Consider the following 22,588-nt stretch of genomic DNA (forward strand, 5'->3'; position numbering starts at 1 on the left):
TGCGCATGATGATATTTCTACAGTTACACAATTTTTTCCCATCTATTCCCTGCTGTGACTCTCCCTTTCTTTGCCTCCCTCTCTGCTTCTTCTTCTAAGATGCTTCACTTTAAAGTCCTCAGACTTTACTCTCAGGACCGCACAACTTCCCAAATTTCCTGTTTTACTTCCTTATCACCATAAGCACTGTTACKAATTTCTAACTGAAATCAGTAACAAATCTTCCTCTGCAGACTCACAGCCACGGACGTAACTCATGCTATCAACACTGTCTTACAGATCAGAGAAAAAATGGCTGAGCTAAAAGCAGGCATGTCAGATCCCCAGGATTCATTCTTATTACAAAACTCAGAAGCCACTTACCAGGCCAAGCTCTTCACTTTTTAGAAAAGCAAAGGCAAAAATTACTAGTGAGATTATTTTATAATCCAGTCTGCTGCTACCTTCCATTGCAATCTGTTTTGATTAGAAGAAATCTATTTGGAAAACAACACCTGACACACAGAGTTCATTCTGCAGTAGCACAGTACACAGCGTGACTTATTTTTTATTTAAACTGAGCTCTGCAAATAACAAATCAAGCTGTGTTTTGTTGGTGTTGACTGCCAGAACATGAAGCAACAATTTTATATTAAATATTAGGCAAACCTGGCAAGCCCCAGCTTCAGTTTCTCATTACTAAGTGTTTGCAAGAACCACTTTCCTTTTCCTGTAAATATCTACRAGCTAACGCTGAGCCCATTACCATAAACCACTGTTTATTCTGGGTGAATGACTTCTCTGCTACCTGAACTGGATTCTACCTAAAACAATTGGTTCCCTAGGATTTAACTGATAAAATTCCTCAGTCTTGTGGATTAGGGATTGAAGGAGTTCCTTTGGATTATTTCAAAAGATGACAAAAAATGGTGACTGAGCAGTAATGCTATCCATTAATGCCGTATAGAGCTGAGCTAGAGTTTAATTCTAAACCCTAGTCTAACCATTCTACCCATTGGCATTCTCAATACTGATTCAGTTCTTTGATTAGTTAATATGTATCAACCATGCAAGCATAATGGCAAAATCTCTTTAAGTCATGTGGGAACTATTTCCTATTCCATCAAGACTCTACTTACCCTTTCCTCCTCCCTGTCACTCAACACCTAATTTAACCATTCATATCCTCTTTCAAACAGTGCTGCTTCATCTATAAAGATACTGTACTGCACAGCAGCAAGGAATCACCTGTGCGTATGTTCCTTCCCCTCCTGTAACGAACAAATACAACAAGTAGAAACTGTAATGAAAGAGTGTCTTTAACTAATTTGATGCATTTATGTATGAATAAATGGTATTGCAAGAAGCACTTATCCTTACTCTGAATAGAGACTCTTTCCACCTGCGAGTTCTTACACTGCTGTGGACTTCTGTGTGCAATTTCAAGGTCACACAGCTAATTTCTTTTTCTCCAATATGTATTTATACCGTACAGACTTGGCTGTGAGAAAAACCTGACCTCCCCACAAGTTTCTGTCCACCTTTAAAGACTATCTTCCTAGATACAAGTAGTACTAAGTATACACTACACCTGTTGGCGATTCTTTTTCCTCTAAACAGAAACTAACTTGCCTGTTTTTGAAGACAGCATTAATTGCTAGATTCTAAAAGAGCCTGCATTTCTTTCTTTGAAATAACTGGCATCTCACATTTTCACTTGTAAAATACTCCTGGCATTTTCACTTGCAAAATGCCATTGCCAGGACCACACCAACCCTACCAGCAATGCTGTTGGCAGCATATTCTTCAGATTCACTTTACCTTGTGACAAAACACTCTCTGTAACATGCTACAAGCTAAACTTCAAAAGTTCCTCCTCAGCATCTTAGAAGAATACTGTCTTCAGGCTGTCTACTGCCGAAGTTTACTATTTCAGATTAGATTAACCTATTTCTGCTGGCCTGAATTTCCACTTCCATTTTCTGAACACTGCCACCCCAGGGGACAGGCTGGCTGAGGTAGAAAACAGGAACCCAGACGCATGCTTTCTTTTGTTTCAGGACTCTAAGGGACAGGAGGGGAGCACTCTGTGGGACAGCAGCAGTGAAGGGCCACAGGGCTGTGGCCCAACTGTGCAGAAACCTCTTTCCATTCCTTGGCATGATCGTCAGCAAGGAACAGCTAGCCTAGACCCAGGACTGAGTCCCTACCTACACAGAAAATCTGCATTTGACACAGGGCTCTCATTAATCTATCACACTCTCCTTGACACACATCTTAGTTTTGAGAAGCCACAGCTGCTTGGCTCAGCTACATGATCTAAACCAAAGACTGAAGCAATTCTCTTTCTGACAAGAGGAGGTTAAGGAGAGGTTATAATCTGACTGCTTTAAATCCACATTTTCAAGCCACCACTGCCCTTTCCTTTCAAACCAAGAAAAGAGTTTCAGCATTAACATACAGGCAGGAAAAGAAGCTCTGACACCTGCTGGGTATTTTTAATACAAATCTTTATTTGTTAAATGCAGGAAAAGTTCTGAACAATCCACATTTTATTTTATTGCAGTTCTTTCCAGATCTTTCCTGAAAAGGAAAAGAACATGTACTTTCCCTTGGTCATCCATATTTTATATTGCTGCTTTGTTTTTTCCCCAAGTGAGTATTCATTTATTTCCAGGTCAGATTAGATCACTTTTCTCCTCAACATACCATGAGAATTAACGTACAACTTTATTGGGAAAACAGCATATAGTACAGAGCTGCTGTGTCAGTAGAGAAAAAAGCCAGTACGAATACTGACACATATGTTCAGTCAGTTATCTGTATTAAGATGAAATGAACCAAAGAAATTCAGGATTCATTTTGCCTTTAGATGCAGTGAAAAGCCTGTACACGATTCCAACAACAAAGGCTCGTATCAGGTCAGTTAAGTTGATGGTGACAGCACAGTCTGACAATAAACAATTTGCTTTCTAGTATGCATGCAGTATTAGGAAAAACAATCCCATTCCAAACAATCCCATTCCAAACATCAACCAAACAATAAAACCCCAGGATACTCAACTCATCACAAATGTATCAACTTCAAACCATTTTCAGGTCGTCTAGCATACGTATGTCTGTGGGGGGGAAATAAAAAAAAAAGAAATAAGTAACAAGGAAAAGAATACTAATACTATGTCCAATTGTAAGACCTAAAATTAACCTGACCACATTTACATAGCCATACCATGCTTCTTGTATACTGCATACAGCACAGAGGACAGGAGGGAGAAGACAGTAATAACTCTGRAAGAGCCATAATGTTCAACTGTACTAACTGAAAATGTGAAACATTCTCAGTTATAATCTCTGTGATATAAAAGATACCTGTTCTATGCTGTATGCCTTTACAGCTCCAACACTACTACTGTGATATTGATTTTGGCAATAGGCTCAAATTGTTTAAGACACTGAAGAAATCTGGAGGAAATTCCCTTTTCTCAGTCCAAAAATAGATAATATTCAGCAGATCTGCCTGTAGGTTTTTTTTTTATTAATATGTAATTTAATTTCTTCTCTCATCCTAGTTTTACTAAACAAGGCTGGAATGCTGCAGTTTTCATTAAAGGAGTAAATTCTCACTAGCTTATGAGCTGCTGTAAGCAAATATGAAGCTAAAGCAATACAGTTAGAACAAGCACCCTACCACAAAACTGCATCACAGTGCACAACAATGGTTTAGGCTATGGCAAAGAATCCATCACCAGGGAATATAAATTATAACTGAAATATATATTATTTATATAATGTTGATGACATTTACCATAGAGGAAAATAAACCTCCTGCTTCTGTGCAGAGTAACTTCACTGCAAACAGCTGAGCAATCAGCTAAAAGCATGTAGTCAGATTCTACATGAAAATGCTGAACACAGTAGGGCTATATAAAGTCACACACTGAACTGGTGCATAAGAATGCATAATAGCTGCTGAGTAAGACTCTGCTGTAGCATCACTACAACATAGTGTTTCATGTTCAGCAGCTGAGATGCATAGCAATAACTACATGAAAAAAGGACTTACCTCTTCACGACTGCAGCACAGCCTACATATTCCTCCAAGGAGGCCATTTATTATATGTATGGAACACAGAATGAACTCTATTCCTCCCAAGACAAGCAGAATGGAAAAGAGGGTGACGTTCCACTGTACGATGTTTCGTGGTTCCTGACATTTAGACCACTTGTTATACTCGAGCAAGTACCTATTCACATCAATTAAAAATATATTAAAATTGTGTGTGAGAGAGAAGGGCATAGTTAGTGGGGTGCTAAATGTACACTACAATACCAAAGTGCAGACTGTAACTGCATTGATGATAATTGCTCTAAGTGGGAACAGAAAATGCAATTCCATGCAAAGCCTGTCTTGTTTAAGAAAATGTTGAATTATGAAGCATAATGTTAAGTCTTAATTTCTTGAAACCACTCCCCCCAAAAAACTAAGCTATAAAGGCAGAATCTTCTATTTCTGATTAAATGAGACAYGAACTTCAGAAAGCTGAAAGAGCAAACCACTTCAAGCAGAGAGCCTTTCAAGATTGGGCTTCATTCTGAAGACAGTAATTACTGATCCAAAGCAAATGAGTCACTTCCTTTCTTGATACCTTGTACTGCTGCCTTTGGACACTCACATGCACAATCTGGAATAACCAAACACTGGGTAAATTCAGCAGAGCACTGCAGTAGATTCCTCTAGCTGCTGCTCACCCATGTTGTCAAGTCATAAGCACTGCTGCGCCTTCAACAAGGAGTTAACACAACTCTTCTCTATTCAGTAGTAGTGAAAGAAAAATACAAAAAAAGAATGCTTCCTCTCAGAAGAGATGTAACTGAAACGCGAAATTCAAAATCTTCATTGCAAAGAATCTTGATGTGGCCTCCTACTCAAAATCATCTCTAGCCATGCATCAACCATAAACTGTGGGTAGAAACAGCCTCAAGAGGTTGCCAACCACACAGGTACTCTAAGAGCACGTCATGATCCAAACCAAATCCACTTCACCTATAGGATTTGTGGGGATTAATGAGGAATAGCATACAACTCAACTTTATAGGCTGGGTTTGCTGGAGAACCCAATTTAGGGATAATTAAGAAACTCTGGCCCTTTGCATACTACATGAAAAAAAAAAAAAGATTCCTACAAACCTTTTCTAGTTTCATTTACCAAGATTCTATACCACTGTTACTAATGGTGGTCATTATGCCAGTCTGCACTGAAAAAAAAAATTCAAAACCAGGCTTCAAAAAACAGCTTCTCATGCCAGTGGTAAGCCATGTTTTATAACAACATCTACTTATAGTTTTTAAACTCCTCATAAAATCCTAAAGTCTTATACTTAAAGTTAAAAATTTTCATATTCACGACCATGAAAACTATTTGGAGTATAGGTCCATATATATATGTAAATATATCAGGTGACCTCCTCCTCTTTTAGATACTGTTAGCATTCATTAAAAATATCCCTCACCTATCTCCATGAAGTATTAAGAACACCCTTCTGTAAGTCTTCTATAATCTGAAACTATGTATTGTGACTGATCAGCACGTTCTGATAACTTCTTGTAAAACAGAGGGCTTAAACTGCTTTGGTTTTAAACTCCAGGAGTGTGGGTAACTCTGATTCCATGTGTTTTGTTATTAGCAAAAGAGAAGCATAAAATTAAGAATGGACCTTCGTCTATGGTTACTGGAAATTTCTGAAAGATACTGCAATAAAGCCCATGTGCACATACCAAAAGATAAAACATATCCATGAACGCTACTTACCCTCCAGAGGATTCAGTGAAAGGATAGATCCAGTTTCTTTCTACAGCAGTGAAGCAGTATGGTCCCTGGGATAAGCCCAGGGCTGAAACGATGATACAGTAGCCAGAACCAAGGATCCCAATAAAGGCTGCCAGAACCGAGGACAGCATCTGCACACCAAACGCAGACACAAGCTTTCAGCACGGCTCTCACCCTGTCTTAGGGACTATCTGGGACTGGCCAGTAAAGGCTTACTTACCACACAGCTTTTCCCACAGTCCTCCTGGCCAGTGCACCCACAGCAGTCATTGTGGAGCCCAATGAACACTGCAGCTGGAATGAGCACCTACGTACAGGGCAAACAGAGCACACTGCTCTCAGATCTACTTTGTTGCACAGACAGGGCACAGCAAACACAGTTCTCATCTTACATTCATTTAGACTGCTTCTTAGGAGTGGGTGGTATGGGGGAACTCAGCATAGATTATTCACTTTTACTTCTGTTTAACACAACAGGCACCTCCCCAYTGATCTCAGTATCACCAGCACCAGGATAGGTACGTTTCCATTTTTGCTTTGTGTTTACATCACACTTACTGCAAGACTATGTCCATAAAGAACATGCTGTGGTTTTGCTGCAATCTGAGAAATTTTCAACTTTAAACATTTTTGTTCACGTTAAGGGCTATATCCAGAAAATAAAATGCTTTGCAAAAAGTGTTCATTTTCTGCCAAAAAAAATTATAAACTTAAAACTTTGATAATTTTCTTATAAAAATAAGATGACTACGAACATGTAAGTTACTGCAGAGCAGTGATAACCGTCTGTGTGACAAACTAGTCTGACTGTAGTAAAAAGTATGGGAATATTTTACCCAATTCAGGGTAGCATCTAATTTCAGACATTTAGCTTCTTCTAGGTTTTCGTGTCCACAAAGCTTCCAGTGCCAGAAATGCAAAGTAACAAATCAGTTATTTATAAGCAAATAAAACCCCCACACTCCAGAGCTTTTAGCATAAAATCAAGAAGGAGCAACAGAGCTGATTAAAGAGAGTATCTCGTCAGCAGTAATAGGACTTAATACTACTTTGCATTTATAAAGTACTATATCGTTATTACCCAAGAATACCTCAGAAAACCATAAAGCAAGAAGAAAGTCTTTGTGAACTGCTCAGATTTTCTTCACGATACTAAAATAAAAATTATCCAGTCGAACAGAATCATGTATTTGTCAGTCCTTATCCAAACCTATCTCTGAACCCCGATTCAGTAGGTCTGGAAAAGGTTGTACAACAGTGTGCTCCAGGAGCAGTTTCATTGATTTCAACTGAACTACTCTGTGTGTAAAGATCAATCTTTGCACAAGACAGTCTAGCTTCCAATGGGGCTGTACACAGCCATAAGCACACCTCCTGAGATACAGGGTCGTATTGTGCAGTGGTTTTTAACCTGTGCTTTGCATACACCTTGAGATCTGTAGCCTATTTCTAGGAAGACCGTTAAAAGCAAACAAAAAAGAATGCTTATCAGCAGAAAACTTAAATATGCTATAGTGTGGTCCTCAAAATTAAAAAGGTAGAACATAATTGCTCCAGATTAACAAATCCTATTAAAAAAATGCTCAATTCTTCATCCTTTGTTATTACTGTAATACAAAGTTTTGATAACTGTTACTCAATTCCTCAGAATAAACTGCTAGGACAGAGCAATAACTGATGCCTTTCAATATCTCAGATAATATATATTAAGGAATTGGAAACTAAATACTAGTAATCTGTGCACAGAAATATGAGATTAACAGGAGACTAGCTCAGTAACAGTAAAAAAGTAAGACTATACTCCATAAGTAAATAGCATCCCACTGAAGGGCCTGAATCCAATCTTGCATTTTGGTTCTACAATCTAGACCCTATGATTTTCTCAGCTATAGGGTACACAATGTTGTAGATGTGATAACCAACAGTAACTAATAATATATACAGCACAATATAGTTATTTTCTTTTGATACAACTCCAAAGCTGTAGAGATTGCTGCTGACAAGGTAGTCAATCAAGAAATTAATGTAATTGATAAAGCAAAAGTAGTATCAAATAGCTCCAACATAAACTAGAAAAAAACCACTGGCTCATTACTTACCAAAAAACCTCCACCTAGAATCCCATGAAGGCATTCCACATATTTGCTGAGATGATGCTCTGAAGCAAACCTTGTCTCACCATTGGGAAAATAAAGTAAAATGTTCGCCACAATGCTGAGCAAGGCAAGGATGAGCAACTTATACCCAATACACCTAGCACACCTTCCAAAACACATGTTTTGAGCTTTACAAATCCTTCTTTTGCTAGCCCAATCCAGCCTTTTATGTATCTGTTTAAATGAAAAAGAAGATTGGTCTTCAGACACACCTGCTTAAATACTCAGGGTTACCTAGCCACCTGGATGAYGTTTACATGTCTTCATGACTATCATTGCCCAACGCTGAAGGAGGGAATAAGCATGGCAGAATGCCACCACCCATTTTAAATGAAATAATTGTTGACAAGCCAAACTCAGTCAAGGAAATATTGAATGGTAGGGTAATTTATTTCACTTTAATATATGATGCTTGGAATGATGACTGGTAAACATGATTAGACATGAACAATTTAAACCACAACACAAGTTTTTAGGAATTAAAAGAAAAAGGTTTTGTTCTCTTTGTTAGAAACAGTTTTGACTTTTACGTTTATAGACTGATTCAGAACAACATGAAGCCAGGGACAGACTCAGCTGACTTCAACTGTATTGAGTCAGATACTTAGTATGCATAAACAGAATAAGGTCTACAGCAACAAGGAGTATGTAGAACCACCTCTCACTTTGCTATCCAGTTAACAGAGTACGAGCAAACCTCRTCAGGAGGTTAGAAAACACAAACAAAATGGGAAGGTATGCTTTTAAGGAGTGTCTTTGTTCTTACCATTGCAAAACAAGCTGGATTTAGATTAACAGCCGCTAATCTAAAGCTAAACCAAGCAAATTATGTGTGGAAAATACTTAGTGCTACAAAAAAGGGAACATAAAATACAGTTTTTATAATGAAAATTCAAGTATAGAAATACAAAGAAAAAAAAGCAGAGAGAGAAATATGCTATATTAGGGGTTCCCAAACTGTGCTACCTGTACCAGTAAGGTTGATTTGCATAACAAATRGTGATACAAAGTGACCTGGAAAAATAAAGTCTAGTCTGTTCCCTTTTCCCTTAAGCAAACATTGCCAAAATAGCCARAAGCTTTCTCCTTCACATACATGCAGGTCAACACAGGGGCATGCGTTGCAATGCCTACTACTATCACATAACAGAAGATGACTGAGGATGTACAAGCCTTGAGTAGATTCAGAAGAAACTGCTGCTGCCATCACCACAATATAATACAATTCTCATTGTAAAGGAAGTAGCTGGACAAACTGAGCTTGGAAATGGACAGGATATTAGAGGTCTGTAGTAAGACTTTAACTCCTTCAACTATTTGGGGGGAGAGTACTCATTTGGGGTTTTTGTTTCTTAATCGCTAAAATCACATTGTAAACTTGAGCCTTGTAAATCAGTGTCATTATAAATCAAATTCTGCTTATGTTACTCATGTAACTGGATTTACATGCTGGACTTCAGCAGGGTATTTTGGGAAGTGATGTGAGCAACACYGAAGCTTAAAGAAAAAAAAGAACARTCTTCCACAGATGTGGATTTGTGATGCAGCCTCTCCGGGTATTGTAGCTGTTGGCCTTGAAGACTTCCTTCATTATGAGAAATATCCTCTGATTGTAGAAACACAGGCTTAATCTTATTGTGTACTTCACCTTTGATGACTATAAACCAAGAACAAACATCGTCCTGCATGTTTCCTCTGCAGAAGGAGATGGCTCCTTAACAGAAAACTCCCTTCATTGTGTTATGCGTAAAACAAAACAAAAACATACATACGGTCTCTGGAAAGAAGATTTAAAATCTGTTCTATTTATAATCTGCATAATTGTTTTCCAACAAATTTAAACCCAAAGTTGGATTTAAAATCAATTTTGTTGTCAGTTGATATTTTCCAGACAAAGAGTGAGATATCCTCAAAAGTCCGATGCTCTGAAGAGTTTTGGTCTTTGAATTCTATTCCTTGAAGCCATTAGCAGGCTGGTCAAAACCAAGGTTCTTACTCTCTTTGAGGGAAAAATCAAGCATTTGATTAGGTGGTCAACCAAGCATTTCTTCTGCTTTCTTGTGCCAGTTATACCCAGCTACTATCCTTTAACATAACACTTAATTTTATTAACAGATGGGAAACAGAGAAATATTTCCTTATTCTGTAAAACAAAACARAACAACCAACCCCTCCCAACACTAAAATAATTGTTTAGATCTCTGTCCTGAATAACCATGTAGATTAAAAAAGTCTGGTGCTTGTTCGCCTCTCAATGCCTATTTCCCTTTTCCTTGCAAATTTACTGCTCGAGGAATGAGCAGTAGTACATTTTGGGAATGGATTGGTGATGGCAAGTGGGGTTTCAAACGATGAAACTGACCCACATGCAGGCAGGAGCCAAACACCAGCTTCTCAGTGACCAGAGGAACGGCAGGGCCCAAACTGCAGCTCACAACATGCACCATTACCATGAGATGGCAGAGTTTAGTAGTAAACTAGTAAGCAAAAGCAAAATCAGTTCTTGAGTCTGCCATGCAAGAATTGCAGCATTTGAGCTTACAGTCGTAAGACAACTACTTACTCACATGTACTTCCCAACTCCCCATGAGAAACTACTTTTTCTCTCTTACAGGACTATTCCTGTAACTCTGATGTCTGCCCTGAAGAAAGAAAACACATTAAAAGGCAATCAATCATCCAGTGTTAACAAAGACAATAACAGAAGTCTAATTCTAGGCTAAAGCCTAACTTTAGACTGATGGTCTAAGCTTCAGCTTTGGCTGAGAAGCAACTACTGTTGTGTGGTACAGGAAGTGCAAGATATGCTAAGGGTACAGTGAAGCATCCTCTTGCTCCTCAACAATCCTGGACTTGTTTGACAGTGAAGTAATCCTCCCAGCACATTGTAAGGTACAGCACTGTGAAAGACTTCCAAAACCTTTCCAGGGAGAAAGGGCTGGTTTACAAACAATTACAGCAACTGCCTTCATCCCTGACTCATCAGTTCTGCAGGACGAAGAACACAGTGCTACATGGGGCCCGACACTAACCCTTCATTCCAGAGAGCTGTGGCTAAAATTAGCCTTGTCCAACTGAAGTACCTAGAAACAAGCCTAATTTCACATAGGGCCCTGCATCTCCTCTATTAAAATTGTTACTAGTCATTGCTGCTTGACTATTGTATTGCAACAGGAGTGGAGAAGCCTGCTTCTTTCACAAAATAGAGATGCTACAAAGAAACTGGTGTTTCCTGATGCCAAAAAGTAGGACATCTCATAAATACTGGAAGAGCTCTCTTTATATCCAAGCTTTGAGAGCTGTGCATTCTCGAACCTTCTGCACCTGCTCCTCTAACCACAAACGCACCTAGCACCTCTGCTCTAATCAAGGCTTGCATAAGTGATGAGCTTGAATTAACAGAAGAAACTGAGTCCTAAAAACCAGAGCAAAGTATCATACGAACAAAGAGGACCTCTGGACTTCACCAGTATATTTTAATGCACACAGTAATGCTGACAACATCCATGCCCCCTATTAAAAAGAAAATTAAGTATCATCACAGACTAAAAAAAGAACCTTCAAAATAAATACAGAAGCGGTCAGACCTGCCACTGCAGTCAGCACGATATCAAGAACAAGCTCACACAGCCTAGGTTCAGCTTCCCTAGCTGGACCCTTGGCAGGCTGTTGTACTTGAGCTTGTTGCACAGGCACGCCGTAAAGCTCTTGTGCTCCGAGGAAGCCACAGGACCCTTTTCGCTTAGCTCTTTCGCATATGGACAGGACACAGACTAGATGCTATCCCCTCACAGAAATGAAATTTTATGGTCTACTTATCCTAAATCCCCCAGTGTTAATCCTGTTAATCCTCCCAAAAGTGACTGTAGCTCATCTTTTTAGTATTTTATCGCTGCATCCTTCCCCATGCCAAAAGTTTTTCATTCCTTATATCCAGAGAAGAAATAAAATGTTTGTAACAGATGCTTCCACCGTCACCATTTTCTGACTGAGTTTAAGCAATCTCCTGGCTTAAATTTAAGATGCCAGGAAGATAGAAAGATGTCTTTCTTTCCTGAAAAGCATCATGTGCTTCTTTTCAAAAGTAAGATTCTTCTGACACTCCAAATGGTCAATCCTGCWGCTTTACACAGCCTTACAGCAATCTCTAAATCTTGCCTGCTAAAAGATACAATAGGGACAGAACTGAAACAGTCACACAGCAGATGAATTCCTTCCAATTATCTTAAGAACAATTAAAATAGAAAAACTTTGAAGCAAATATAAATTTCTTACATCATAAAAACTAGCCAAATACTAACCAACTGGGTTTGCAAATATCCTTGCCCTTTGAATATCCTATTCTGCAACTTCTAACTAGAGATTTCCTTCCTATAGCTTTCCTTGCATTTTCTTGTAAAGCTTCTGGTCTCACCCACCATTAGGAACAGGTTAATGGAGGCACAGTACCTCTTGTGGAAACACTGGCAGGATGTGGTAACTGGGTGGCATCTGAAGGTAAGACATTACAGCATGGCTGAGGTTGGAAAGCACCTCTGTAGCTCATCTGGTCCCACACTCCCTGCTCAAGCAGGGTCAGCTACARCAAGCTGCCCAGCACCATGTTCAGTCACGTTTTGGCTGTCTGGAAAATAATTTACTTATTTTTTGGAAAACCGAGCAACATAATGCATGTATACGGACACAAGTTATGATTCCACACTTGTATCTCCTTATAAGCTATTCTCATTTGTTCTTCTGTTACTGTTTAGTAACTTACTGCTTATACAGGCAAATACTAGTTCAGACATCTGCTGGGAATGCGTGATGAATATTCAGTCACCTGTGACCTAAGGAAAGCATCTTGGGCAATCGTTCAGAACAGAACTCCCCGTGACATTAGGAAAAGGAATCCACCCACAACTTCCCTTTAATCAAAAGGAGAAACACCCATTCATGTCTACCATCCATTTCTTAGTGTCCTAGTGCTAGTGATGCATTGCTCATATTTTCCAGTCATAATCCACAAAAACACAATGCTGTAGCTATAATTGTCCTTAGCCACTCCACCTCACAGGTGCGCATCAATCAGCAAACCCCACCTGGACAATCACAATAGCAAACTGTTCCCCTTAAATCTTACTTGCCCGCAGTCTTCTGTCGAGAGCTAGAAGAAAATTTCCAGATTACCTCTATTAATTATGTGACAGTTCCTTGGATGATCTAATTATCTACTTCTGAGGAGGAGGCAACCACCTGTTGTGATGAGACAGATCACTGAAGATAAAAAAACAATCACTCCTTCTACAGAAGAAACACACAGCTATATGCTTGCTTGCTCTCTCTGCCATCAGTCTAAGACAGAAGGCTGATCTGAGTAGTAGAAGAAGCCAGCTTGTAGCAAGTGGCACAGCTATGCTGCTTGAACTTTTATGCAAAAACACACAAAACTATCACATGAACACATATAGGGAAAAATTAATTTATTAGTATTATTAGTAATAATGTAGACCTAAGAAGCAGTCAGCAGTGATGCAACAAAAATAATTTTGACACTAAACCAACCAGCTTGGACACTCAACTAACCATCCTGGACACTCGAAGGCTTACAGTCAAGGCCATAGACACCACTAAATGAGTCTGCAGAAGTTATTCTCGCTACAGAAGAACCCATAATCCTAATTTAAGAGTAACTTATTGCCCTGGGACTTGCAGCACCACTGTAACCACATTCAGTACACAAATAAACCACTTCAAGAACCTGTTTTTTAGTGGCATATAAAAACCATGACATTGCCCACATTCATTACTCTTTGCAATAATGTTATTATGCTAAAAGTAGGACACTGGAGAAAAAAATCCATTCCTATTTCACAGCCCTGTGAACGAAGCCCTGGCTATGAAAAAAAAAAAAAAAAAAAAAAGTTGAAGTTTGTTTCTCCTGGACTGTAATACTGACACAGACTTACATTCTGTATTTGTATTACCTCCCTAAAATCTTGATATTTTCAGAAAAGGCACATAAGCATAAAGTACTACAATCACTATACTATGAGCATATCTGTTCCTTAACATGTGCCGTGGTGGTACGAATCAGAGAATTGGCATCATCTTAGCATATATATTTCTGCATAGAACAGTATAACGCACAGACTGTTTCTAGGCTTAAAGTAAGTGTGCCACTTTTGTGTCCCCCCTATATGCAGCAATATACCTAAAACTAACATCTAATAACAGACATCCAGTTCTGACATGTCAATGACCCTGGAGCAAAAAATACCACTGTTAAGTCTTCGGCTGTTGTGGTGCAAAAGTCAGTCATTAAGCTTCTTATGCCTGCTTCTTTACTTCTAATCTAGTAACAACATATCGTATCATAGATTTTACATCTGTAGACTTAAAAAAAAAGTCACCCCACACAAACAAAACAAAAAACACCAAAAATCCCAGTCCAATTGCCCATTTTGTTTCATTAGCATATGTTCTGTGCACTATTCCTGCAGTGTTATCTCTGGAATTATCCATTAGTAAGCTYACGCCAGTTAAAAAGCTTTAAAAATTATTCTTGCTGAGTCATCTCACAGCTACTGCTCAATTAGGAACTGTCAATGTACTGACTGCATAGCAGTCAAATGTGAAGTTTAGTGTTTAAAATTAACAAATCTTCCATATTATCATGATGGATTTATGATGGATATTACACACCATTTACTTGCAAATCTTTCAGGATCAATACTAACTGGACAGCACACATTGTAAGCAGAAGAATAAATCAGATACATGCACCAGATCCTTAAATATGATTTCTTACACTGTACTCCTATCCTTCCATTAAGCATTAAATCATAACACTGAAGTTTGTTTAACTGTGTACACTCAGCACACTATATTTCTACTGAAAGCTGGTCCTTAAAACAGCTGTCAATCATATAGCCAGCTATCTCACAGTGATATTCCTCTGACAGGCATGTCAAGACCCCAGAAATGCTATATGAATGTAGCAACACAATATTAATCAAAACTAAGAAAAAAAACTACCATAAAAAAATCAGAATACAAAAGATCCCTTTAAATCTGAGCAACATTTAATGGAGAAAAAGCAGTAGAAACACCTGATTCTTTTCCCACACATTCTTAATCATGTCTTTTTTTTAAAAAAAGGGGAAYATACTAGAACAATACAACCAAGACTGTATTTTGTATGGATATACAGAACACTTGACTGCCAGATGGYACCTGCACTACAAACAGTGCTCTAGTGCTGTTACTCCTGCCACCAGGTGTTTCTAACTCACACACACAGTACCATTCCTATGAACTACAGTTTGGTTGGAGGGTGGGAACAACTTGGTCCCTGAATTAGAAGAAATTTTATGTTCCTTTGAACTTTAATTACAATTTAGTATTCATGTCATCAGTGTACCTACACATGAAAATTAATGCTGCAACATTWCATACATGTTCATTTCAGACTAGTATCCCATTGCGCAGCCATCTCCTTGGCGGTCAGATCCTGCCCACAGAACACTCTGCAAGTGCTTGGAGGACAAAGAGCCCCAAAATTGCCACCAGTCCCCTTCAGTGATAATCTGTCCACGACCAAATAGGCTCCTGTTGTGCCCACTGATAGGCCACCGGCTCCAGTGACCTCTGGCTCTCAAGTCTTCTGCAACAGCTCGTGAAATACCGTCTTCAAGTGACAGATGCCACCTGCCCTCTGCATAAGAAGAGAGTGCTCAGTAACAGCTGAGTCAAGAACAATACACTCTGGAATAATTAGTAGGAACTGAATTAAAGCATCATTCCCACTGAATCAAACCACAAAGGCTTCAGTAGGAATAGAATTTGGTTCAGGTGCTAGTTCTGAAAGGGAGATCTATCAGGAAGAGGACTACCACATTTTAAGTCAGAAAATGAAGTAGGACAGCTTCCTTCTTTTACACACCTTCACAGCAGATAACAAGCAGTCCAGTCTCTGCACTCTCCAAGCACAAAGACAGATGAAACAAACAAACAAAAAAAAAGTCACTCCCTCTCTCCTCCCCAAAAGGCCTGTCTGTGAGGAAACTCCAGTCATGTCAAAAACAACATTTGCCTTTCAGGTAAATGACCTCTGGGATTGTTTTTTGTATTATGCTCCAACAAATCCCAAGATGTTATCAGTTATATTCTGCCCTGAGGCGAAGTCACAAGGCTTACTACTGTGCCAACTGAGAGCTCCTCAGGTGCAACGGGCTGAAGAAATGTTCGAACGTGTCTTGTGGAACCACTGTGATTACAAAGACATTATAAAGCTTTTTATATGCAGACATCGTAAGAGGGATGCCGATTAATCTAGCATACGAATTATGCGCAATGAATATATAAATATGTGTATGCGTGTGCACATATCTATATCTATAAAGACTATCACATGAATGAAATTCCATTCCACCTCACAGAAAAATTGTCTTATTTCAGATTATGCTCTAGCAAGCAAAATGCTCCTTTACTTTTACCAGTAGGCCTGGAAAACAGCGGGTAAGTACTTTAATATAGAACCACCTGTTCTCCATGACATACACACATGCTGCTGAGAATTGGTGGTTGCATAGTGCTCACAATCACTTCTGTCACTACATCTGTACCATGATTGGGAACTCCTGGCCTAATAATTTACTATGCAAGCAATAAATTAAGATCATATCTTCCTTGGAATAGCTCAAGCAAAACTGGGCTGCATCTAAGACTTGTTGAGGATTCATCCTGAACTCCAACATATTTAGTAGCACCTTTAAAAAGAGTAAGCACAGTTCTACAATAAGGTAGGCTGTGTATAATCTCATGAAATATTTTTGACTCTGAAATATCTGACCATGAATTTGAACATTTGAGAATTGGTCCATTTGAGTATTTTTGACCCTTTACAGGAAGGCTTCTGATTYGCAAACAAGTTATCTTTGTGAAAACTATTTTAAATTCTACTTTAGAGGCCTCGTATATTTTTTTCTTTTGCAGAAGTTYAATGCAGAAACTTATTGTTTACAAAGTCAAGGCCTTGTCAATAACTGGAAAAAGAGGCTGAAGAAGCAGAAATTTGCTCCTATGTCCTATACCGTCCTATTTTTGATTCTCTATGCTTTAATGAAAATACAGTTCTGGACTCTAGAGGAAAGGCAACGCCCATGTAAGACACAACAGGAGTTATGGAAGAAAAGGGATTTTCCTGCAGCCCCTCAAAGCATCATAAAGGGAAGGAAACAGGAACCGGATTACTGTAATGAGCAAGACAGATTGTACAAAGAGCATATTAAGTTTAATCCAGCTCTTCACCATATCTGCTTTGGCTATTTTTTTTAAACTATTTGCAAGCCTATATTACCTCCCATCTTCTATCAGTAGGGAYTATCAATAGACACATTAAACTGGAGAGAGATGACTGCAGCTAAAGAGAGTACAAAGAGTAACAGAAATGGTTATAGMCTCATTTTGCATTCTCTGATGAAGGAATCCAATTCTTCAGACAGCTCTGGTGCATCATCCTCTCATCCTTCTTTCTTATGTTTTCTCTGCATCACTAACACATTCCACAGCAGTAACCAAACAGAATAGAAAAACACAYTTCCTCCACAAATTTCCCTTTGGGAAAAGCTAGAGCTACGGATACAAAATCTGTTTCCACAAATATTCTGCAACTGCTATTTTATATTTACCAATAAGAAGATTCAGTAYCTCCCTTTTTAATACTAGCAAATAAGTAAATACACCAGCAAACACATGCCAATTTATCAAGCAACAATACACAAAGATCAAGGTAGGAGGGCTCAGTGTGACTGCAGGTTTCCACAGCCTGCCCAGAGAGTTCTGTAGTAATGGACTCTCCAGAGCAAAAGCTGTGAAACCTTCCATCTGTCAAGAAATGGTAAAAAAAAAAAAAAAAAACACCATCAAATGTTACCTGCACATGTCCTTGGGGTTGCATGAACCCTCCCACCACTCYGAAGGAGCACAGGAGTTCCTCACTGTCTGCAGCAGTTGCTAGGGCAGGAATGATAGTGTGATATGGACGTTTCCCTGGTGCAAGGCAGTTTAGATGGCTGCTAGAGAGGGAAAAGTTAGCTCCCCTATTCTGGATTAAAAAAAAAAAAGAATAAAAAAAAAGTAATATACCTTATATAACAAGACTGATGAGACTGTTAAATATCTATCTGGTTGAAAAAACAGAGTTTACAGCAATTGTGCATGACAGTCACCAAGACCGACCTGATCAGCTAGTCTGCGATTATGACATCTGAGCTGGCACATGGTGTCCCTGACTGTACAGAGAAGTGGGCAAGATTGAGGGCAGCTTGTGAAATGCTCAAAGGGGAAAAATGTGTTTAACTTAAAAAAAAAAAAAAAAAAAAAAAAAAAAAAAAAAAAAAAAAAAAAAAAAAAAAAAAAAAAAAAAAAAAAAAAAGTAGTATTTATACTATTTAACTCTACAGAGTTTAAAAATTGCAGATGAGCTTTGAACATAGTCTTAAGTTTCCTAAAGACAGAAGGTGTTTGTTTTGATTAGCACATACAAAAGGTTTATATATTACACATATATTTTCATTCATCCTGTACAGAAATTATTTGAGAAATAAGCACAATCGTATGGCCCATTAAGACGAGACTTTTACATGTATCAACAGGAATTAATTAGCTACTACACAAACAGAGAAATACACACTGCCATTTTCCTTCTTGTAGGAAGTCACTTCCTTCACAAAAAGATAGAACTTTGTAGACTAAGATAGATTAATTCAGTAATAAAAATTACATTATGCAGAAGTGTCTAAACACTACATCATTAAGTAACATACACATTCAAGATGCTATTAAAGGTTATCATTAGCAACTCAATCTTGTTATTTCAGGACTCTGAATGAATGGATGTTGCCAAAGCAATAAATATTTAGATTAATTTTTTCCTCAAGAACAAAGTTTGAGAACTTGCTGTCTAAGCCAAGCCTTTATTGATCTTTGACAATGACTAGTTGGGTGCAATTTCTGCTGCATTTCATATTTTAAAAATATATCCTACTTTTAATCATGTTTGATGAAAAGAGAACCATGCAAACTGCCCTGCTCAGTTTTCCAGCCATCCCTTTATCTGTGTAAAAGGTGAGCAAGTAATAAAAAAGAAGCAGAGGGACATATATAGCAACAGAACATCTCCAAAGAGATGAGTACAGAAACTGAGTGAGACAAGAATTTCTCCATTGTGAAAAGCACCTAATAGAACAAATCCCATTCTCATATGAATGTTTAACTGGTACAAAGGTTATACAACAGTAATTCAAGAAACATCAGACATTTCCACTTTTCCCCCTCCAAATGACATGAACAGCTATAATTTCCAAGCTCACCTGACAAAGGACTTGGCTGGAGAAACTTCTATTTCTTCCTCTGCCCCATAAACATAATTTTCCATGTTATCACCATCAGTGCTTTACAAGGTTCTATACAAACAAGTTACTGAGTGCATAGTTGTCACTGTGATTGCATTGCTGGAGTAGGCACTTTTAAGTACCTTGAAAGCTATGGAAGACGTTGCTATCTTCCCCTGACTTAAGAAAAGGCTCAACTATGATCACAGCACCCCAAACATAGTTTTACTGTGTTTATCTAGTTCTATGCAGATACACGGCTGACCTCCTGAGGCAAATTAAGGTGTACAACAATCTCTCTCTTTGGACTCAGGCACTGAGCCAACAATGACATCAGTCAGTCCTCCCTCCTGGAATCTTGTATCCACTACACAAAATAGGAACACATGCAAAAGAGGCTGGAACTCCACCTTTGTTCTGCCCTTGCGCAAAGAAGGCTTTTTTTTTTTTTAGACAGAGTTTAACAAGAACAGGGACTATACATTAAGAGAATCTAAAAAGTAATCATCCTATCCTGAAAGGAGAGCACAGCTTGGACTCTCTGATTATTTTCCCAATTTGCCTTCACACATACTAGAACATGCTACATTGGGAAATACATTCTCACTTGTAGAGTAAATCCACAGCCATCTGGTACCAGTTCTGTACCAAAGCCCATGTAGTTGCTACTGATGAAAGAACAGGCATTGCCTTGAGGATCCACAACAGTGAAGTAGACTGTATCTGTTCCTAACGGCAAAACGTTTTCAGAACTAAATTTGTCACTGGCTCTGAAACACAGAAAATATTAACATTAGCACACACTGAAAATTTAGCTCAGTTAAAAATAAGCCACTGCACATTTACAAGACATAGTTCACCCCCTTTTCAGAACCACCCTACAGGAACCAGAGGGGATATTTATACATACAAATGACAAGAACATGATCCTAATCCATTAACGCTTTATTAAAGCAAAGAGCTGGATTAGTCTAGACTCCTTATACTAGTACAAAACTATACAAAAATTAAGGAGCGTTAATCCAAACTGGTAAGTTAAACCATAGTCTGAACTAAACATGATAAAGCAAGTTTCAGATGGATATTTTGAAATGACAGATGTTATCATATGAAAGATAAAGCACTGGATGGATCCAAAGTCCTCTTATAGCCACATAATGTCTGTATCAATATGGCATTTCTGCTTTATAACTAATATTTGGTTAAGTTCAAACACAATCCTGCCAATAAATTTAAGTAAACACACCTATCTAAAATACACAAGAACAGACTAACACACACTGGTACTTACACACACATGGGAATTTCTACATGTGCATGAGTAATCACTGTGCTTTTTGAACTTTCATCATTTTCCTTCAGTAAGGTTAGGATTGTACAAAGTATTTTAAAATTACTTTCAGCTGCTCAAGACATTGCTAAGCATGAATCCCACTGAGTTTGACAGGACTGCAAACCTCATTAGTCTAAAATTTCATTTCTGTCCTTCTAATGCACCAGTGGAACAAAACACTGAATATAATGAACAGCGCTAAAGGCTAGCTGGTAGGGAAGCAGAGCCATGTGCAGGTGTGTGTTTGGAGGGCTTTACTGCAGTGTTCATCTGTTCTTGAATTCACCTCCCGCTTTCTGCACCACACATTCACAAAAGAGTGCATTCCCTGCTACACTGAATTCTCAGCTGGAGGTAAAAATTCAGGGCATTGATGTTTGCTATGGAGAACAGCAGAGCTCTTCAGAGAGCTGCAGCCATCTTCGATAGCTGATAGGGCCTCTCCTCTCCCCTCTGCCGAAAGGGAAGGGCTCTGCTGGCACTGCATTTATCTGCCTCTGGGTGATATAAGCCAGGACTAAAGAAATCATTAGTTGAAAGAGACACAGACACCTACAGATATATGAAGTTTCAATAAATCTGGGYTTTGCTGTAGCTTACATACAGTTCTCTGATCACATCGATTGAGACCAAAAGTTGGAGGCAAATTTTTCTTTCTTTTTTTTTTTCCTGTTCCCTGACTACCAAGTAAAATTTTTAGTCTTATTCTTATGCAAAAGAAACATATCAATCAGTCATCATGGGGTTATTTTTGAAATTGAGTATCTTAAAACATTTTGTTTAAAATTAGTTTAAGACATTGGCATGCCTCTTCTAGTTCTATATTTCTGGTTTAAAATGTGTAGACTGTTTCTAATAAGACTTTGATTGCTTTCTACTATTGCCTTTCATCTTTTAGACAATGTTTTTGAAAGTAAAATGGTATACATGGGTTAATAATGAACACACATTTTGAGCCAAAAAATTTAACAGAGGCAGACATATTTCAAACTAAGTAATTCTGTAGGAAGCCTAAAGACCATCGTATGTAAAGAAATAAATGAGAATCTCCAGTAACTGAGCTCCTCCTAATATTACCGTTAATGTTGCATGCCCAATCCTTGAACACAAGCAAAGAAAGAAGAAATACCTTTGTAAATTTATTAGTTGAGAACGCTCTTTAGCATAGGTTTTGGAYAAAAGCGGTTTTGTAGGTACCAGAACTTTATCAGGGTCTGCACAGAATGAGAAAGCATCAGTGAAGCTGAGTTTCATGGCCTCAATCAGCACGTGCAAGTAGTCAGCTGTATTATGACCCATGACTGAAAGCAGCAACAACAAAAAGACAATTGTATTAGACTTACCAGACATCTTTTAAAACTTCCAGCATTACTGCATAAAGAATACTGTGCACAGACATTATTCAAAAAATTTACTGAAGTTAAGGTACTGATTCAGTCATATTGTTCACAGCATAGAACATACAGTAGATAATAATTAAGAATTTTGAAAAGGTTATATACAAAAAGGCTGTTTATATAAGGTTGTTTTTAAAAATTAGTTAAATCATATTAGAGATTTTCTTAGAAGCTTATACTGTAATTTACAAAATAGAGCATTTTCAACATAAAAATGAGATGTCTTTCATACTAAAAAGACCTCTCTCCAATAATGCTTTACTATGCGTTATATTAAAAAGCCTATCCATTGTACAGTTTATTTAAATCAAAGTCATGCCTTCTGACTGGGCTTTTAAAAGATTTTCCTCAGAACTGGAAATCTGTAAAGAGTTTTTACAGATTGATTCTTCTGTGTCTGAACCACACTTTCAGAAATGGTCAGACTTGAAAAACAAACGCATACCATCAAAACTCATGACCGGACAAAAAGCCACACCTTTAACATCAAAATTTTCCAAAATGTTTAGGGCCATCAAAG

General features: G+C 38.2%; 1 protein-coding gene across 1 annotated transcript; it reads right to left on the reverse strand.

Moving 5' to 3' along the window:
* Window positions 1-2,472: 2,472 nt before the first annotated feature.
* Window positions 2,473-21,970, reverse strand: LOC146597036 (transmembrane 4 L6 family member 5-like). Its single transcript, XM_085302867.1, has 7 exons — window positions 21,801-21,970; window positions 19,946-20,090; window positions 17,880-18,050; window positions 6,028-6,114; window positions 5,790-5,938; window positions 4,043-4,223; window positions 2,473-3,098 (listed from the first exon to the last, which is right to left on the reverse strand). The coding sequence occupies exons 1-7, from the start codon at window positions 21,968-21,970 to the stop codon at window positions 3,084-3,086; spliced, it is 918 nt and encodes a 305-aa protein (XP_085158993.1). The 3' UTR covers window positions 2,473-3,083.
* Between the last annotated feature and the right edge of the window lie 618 nt (window positions 21,971-22,588).

This window comes from Rhea americana, unplaced genomic scaffold, assembly GCF_003343005.1.
Source record: "Rhea americana isolate MKP2758 unplaced genomic scaffold, rheAme1 scaffold_193, whole genome shotgun sequence".
Lineage (NCBI taxonomy): Eukaryota > Metazoa > Chordata > Aves > Rheiformes > Rheidae > Rhea > Rhea americana.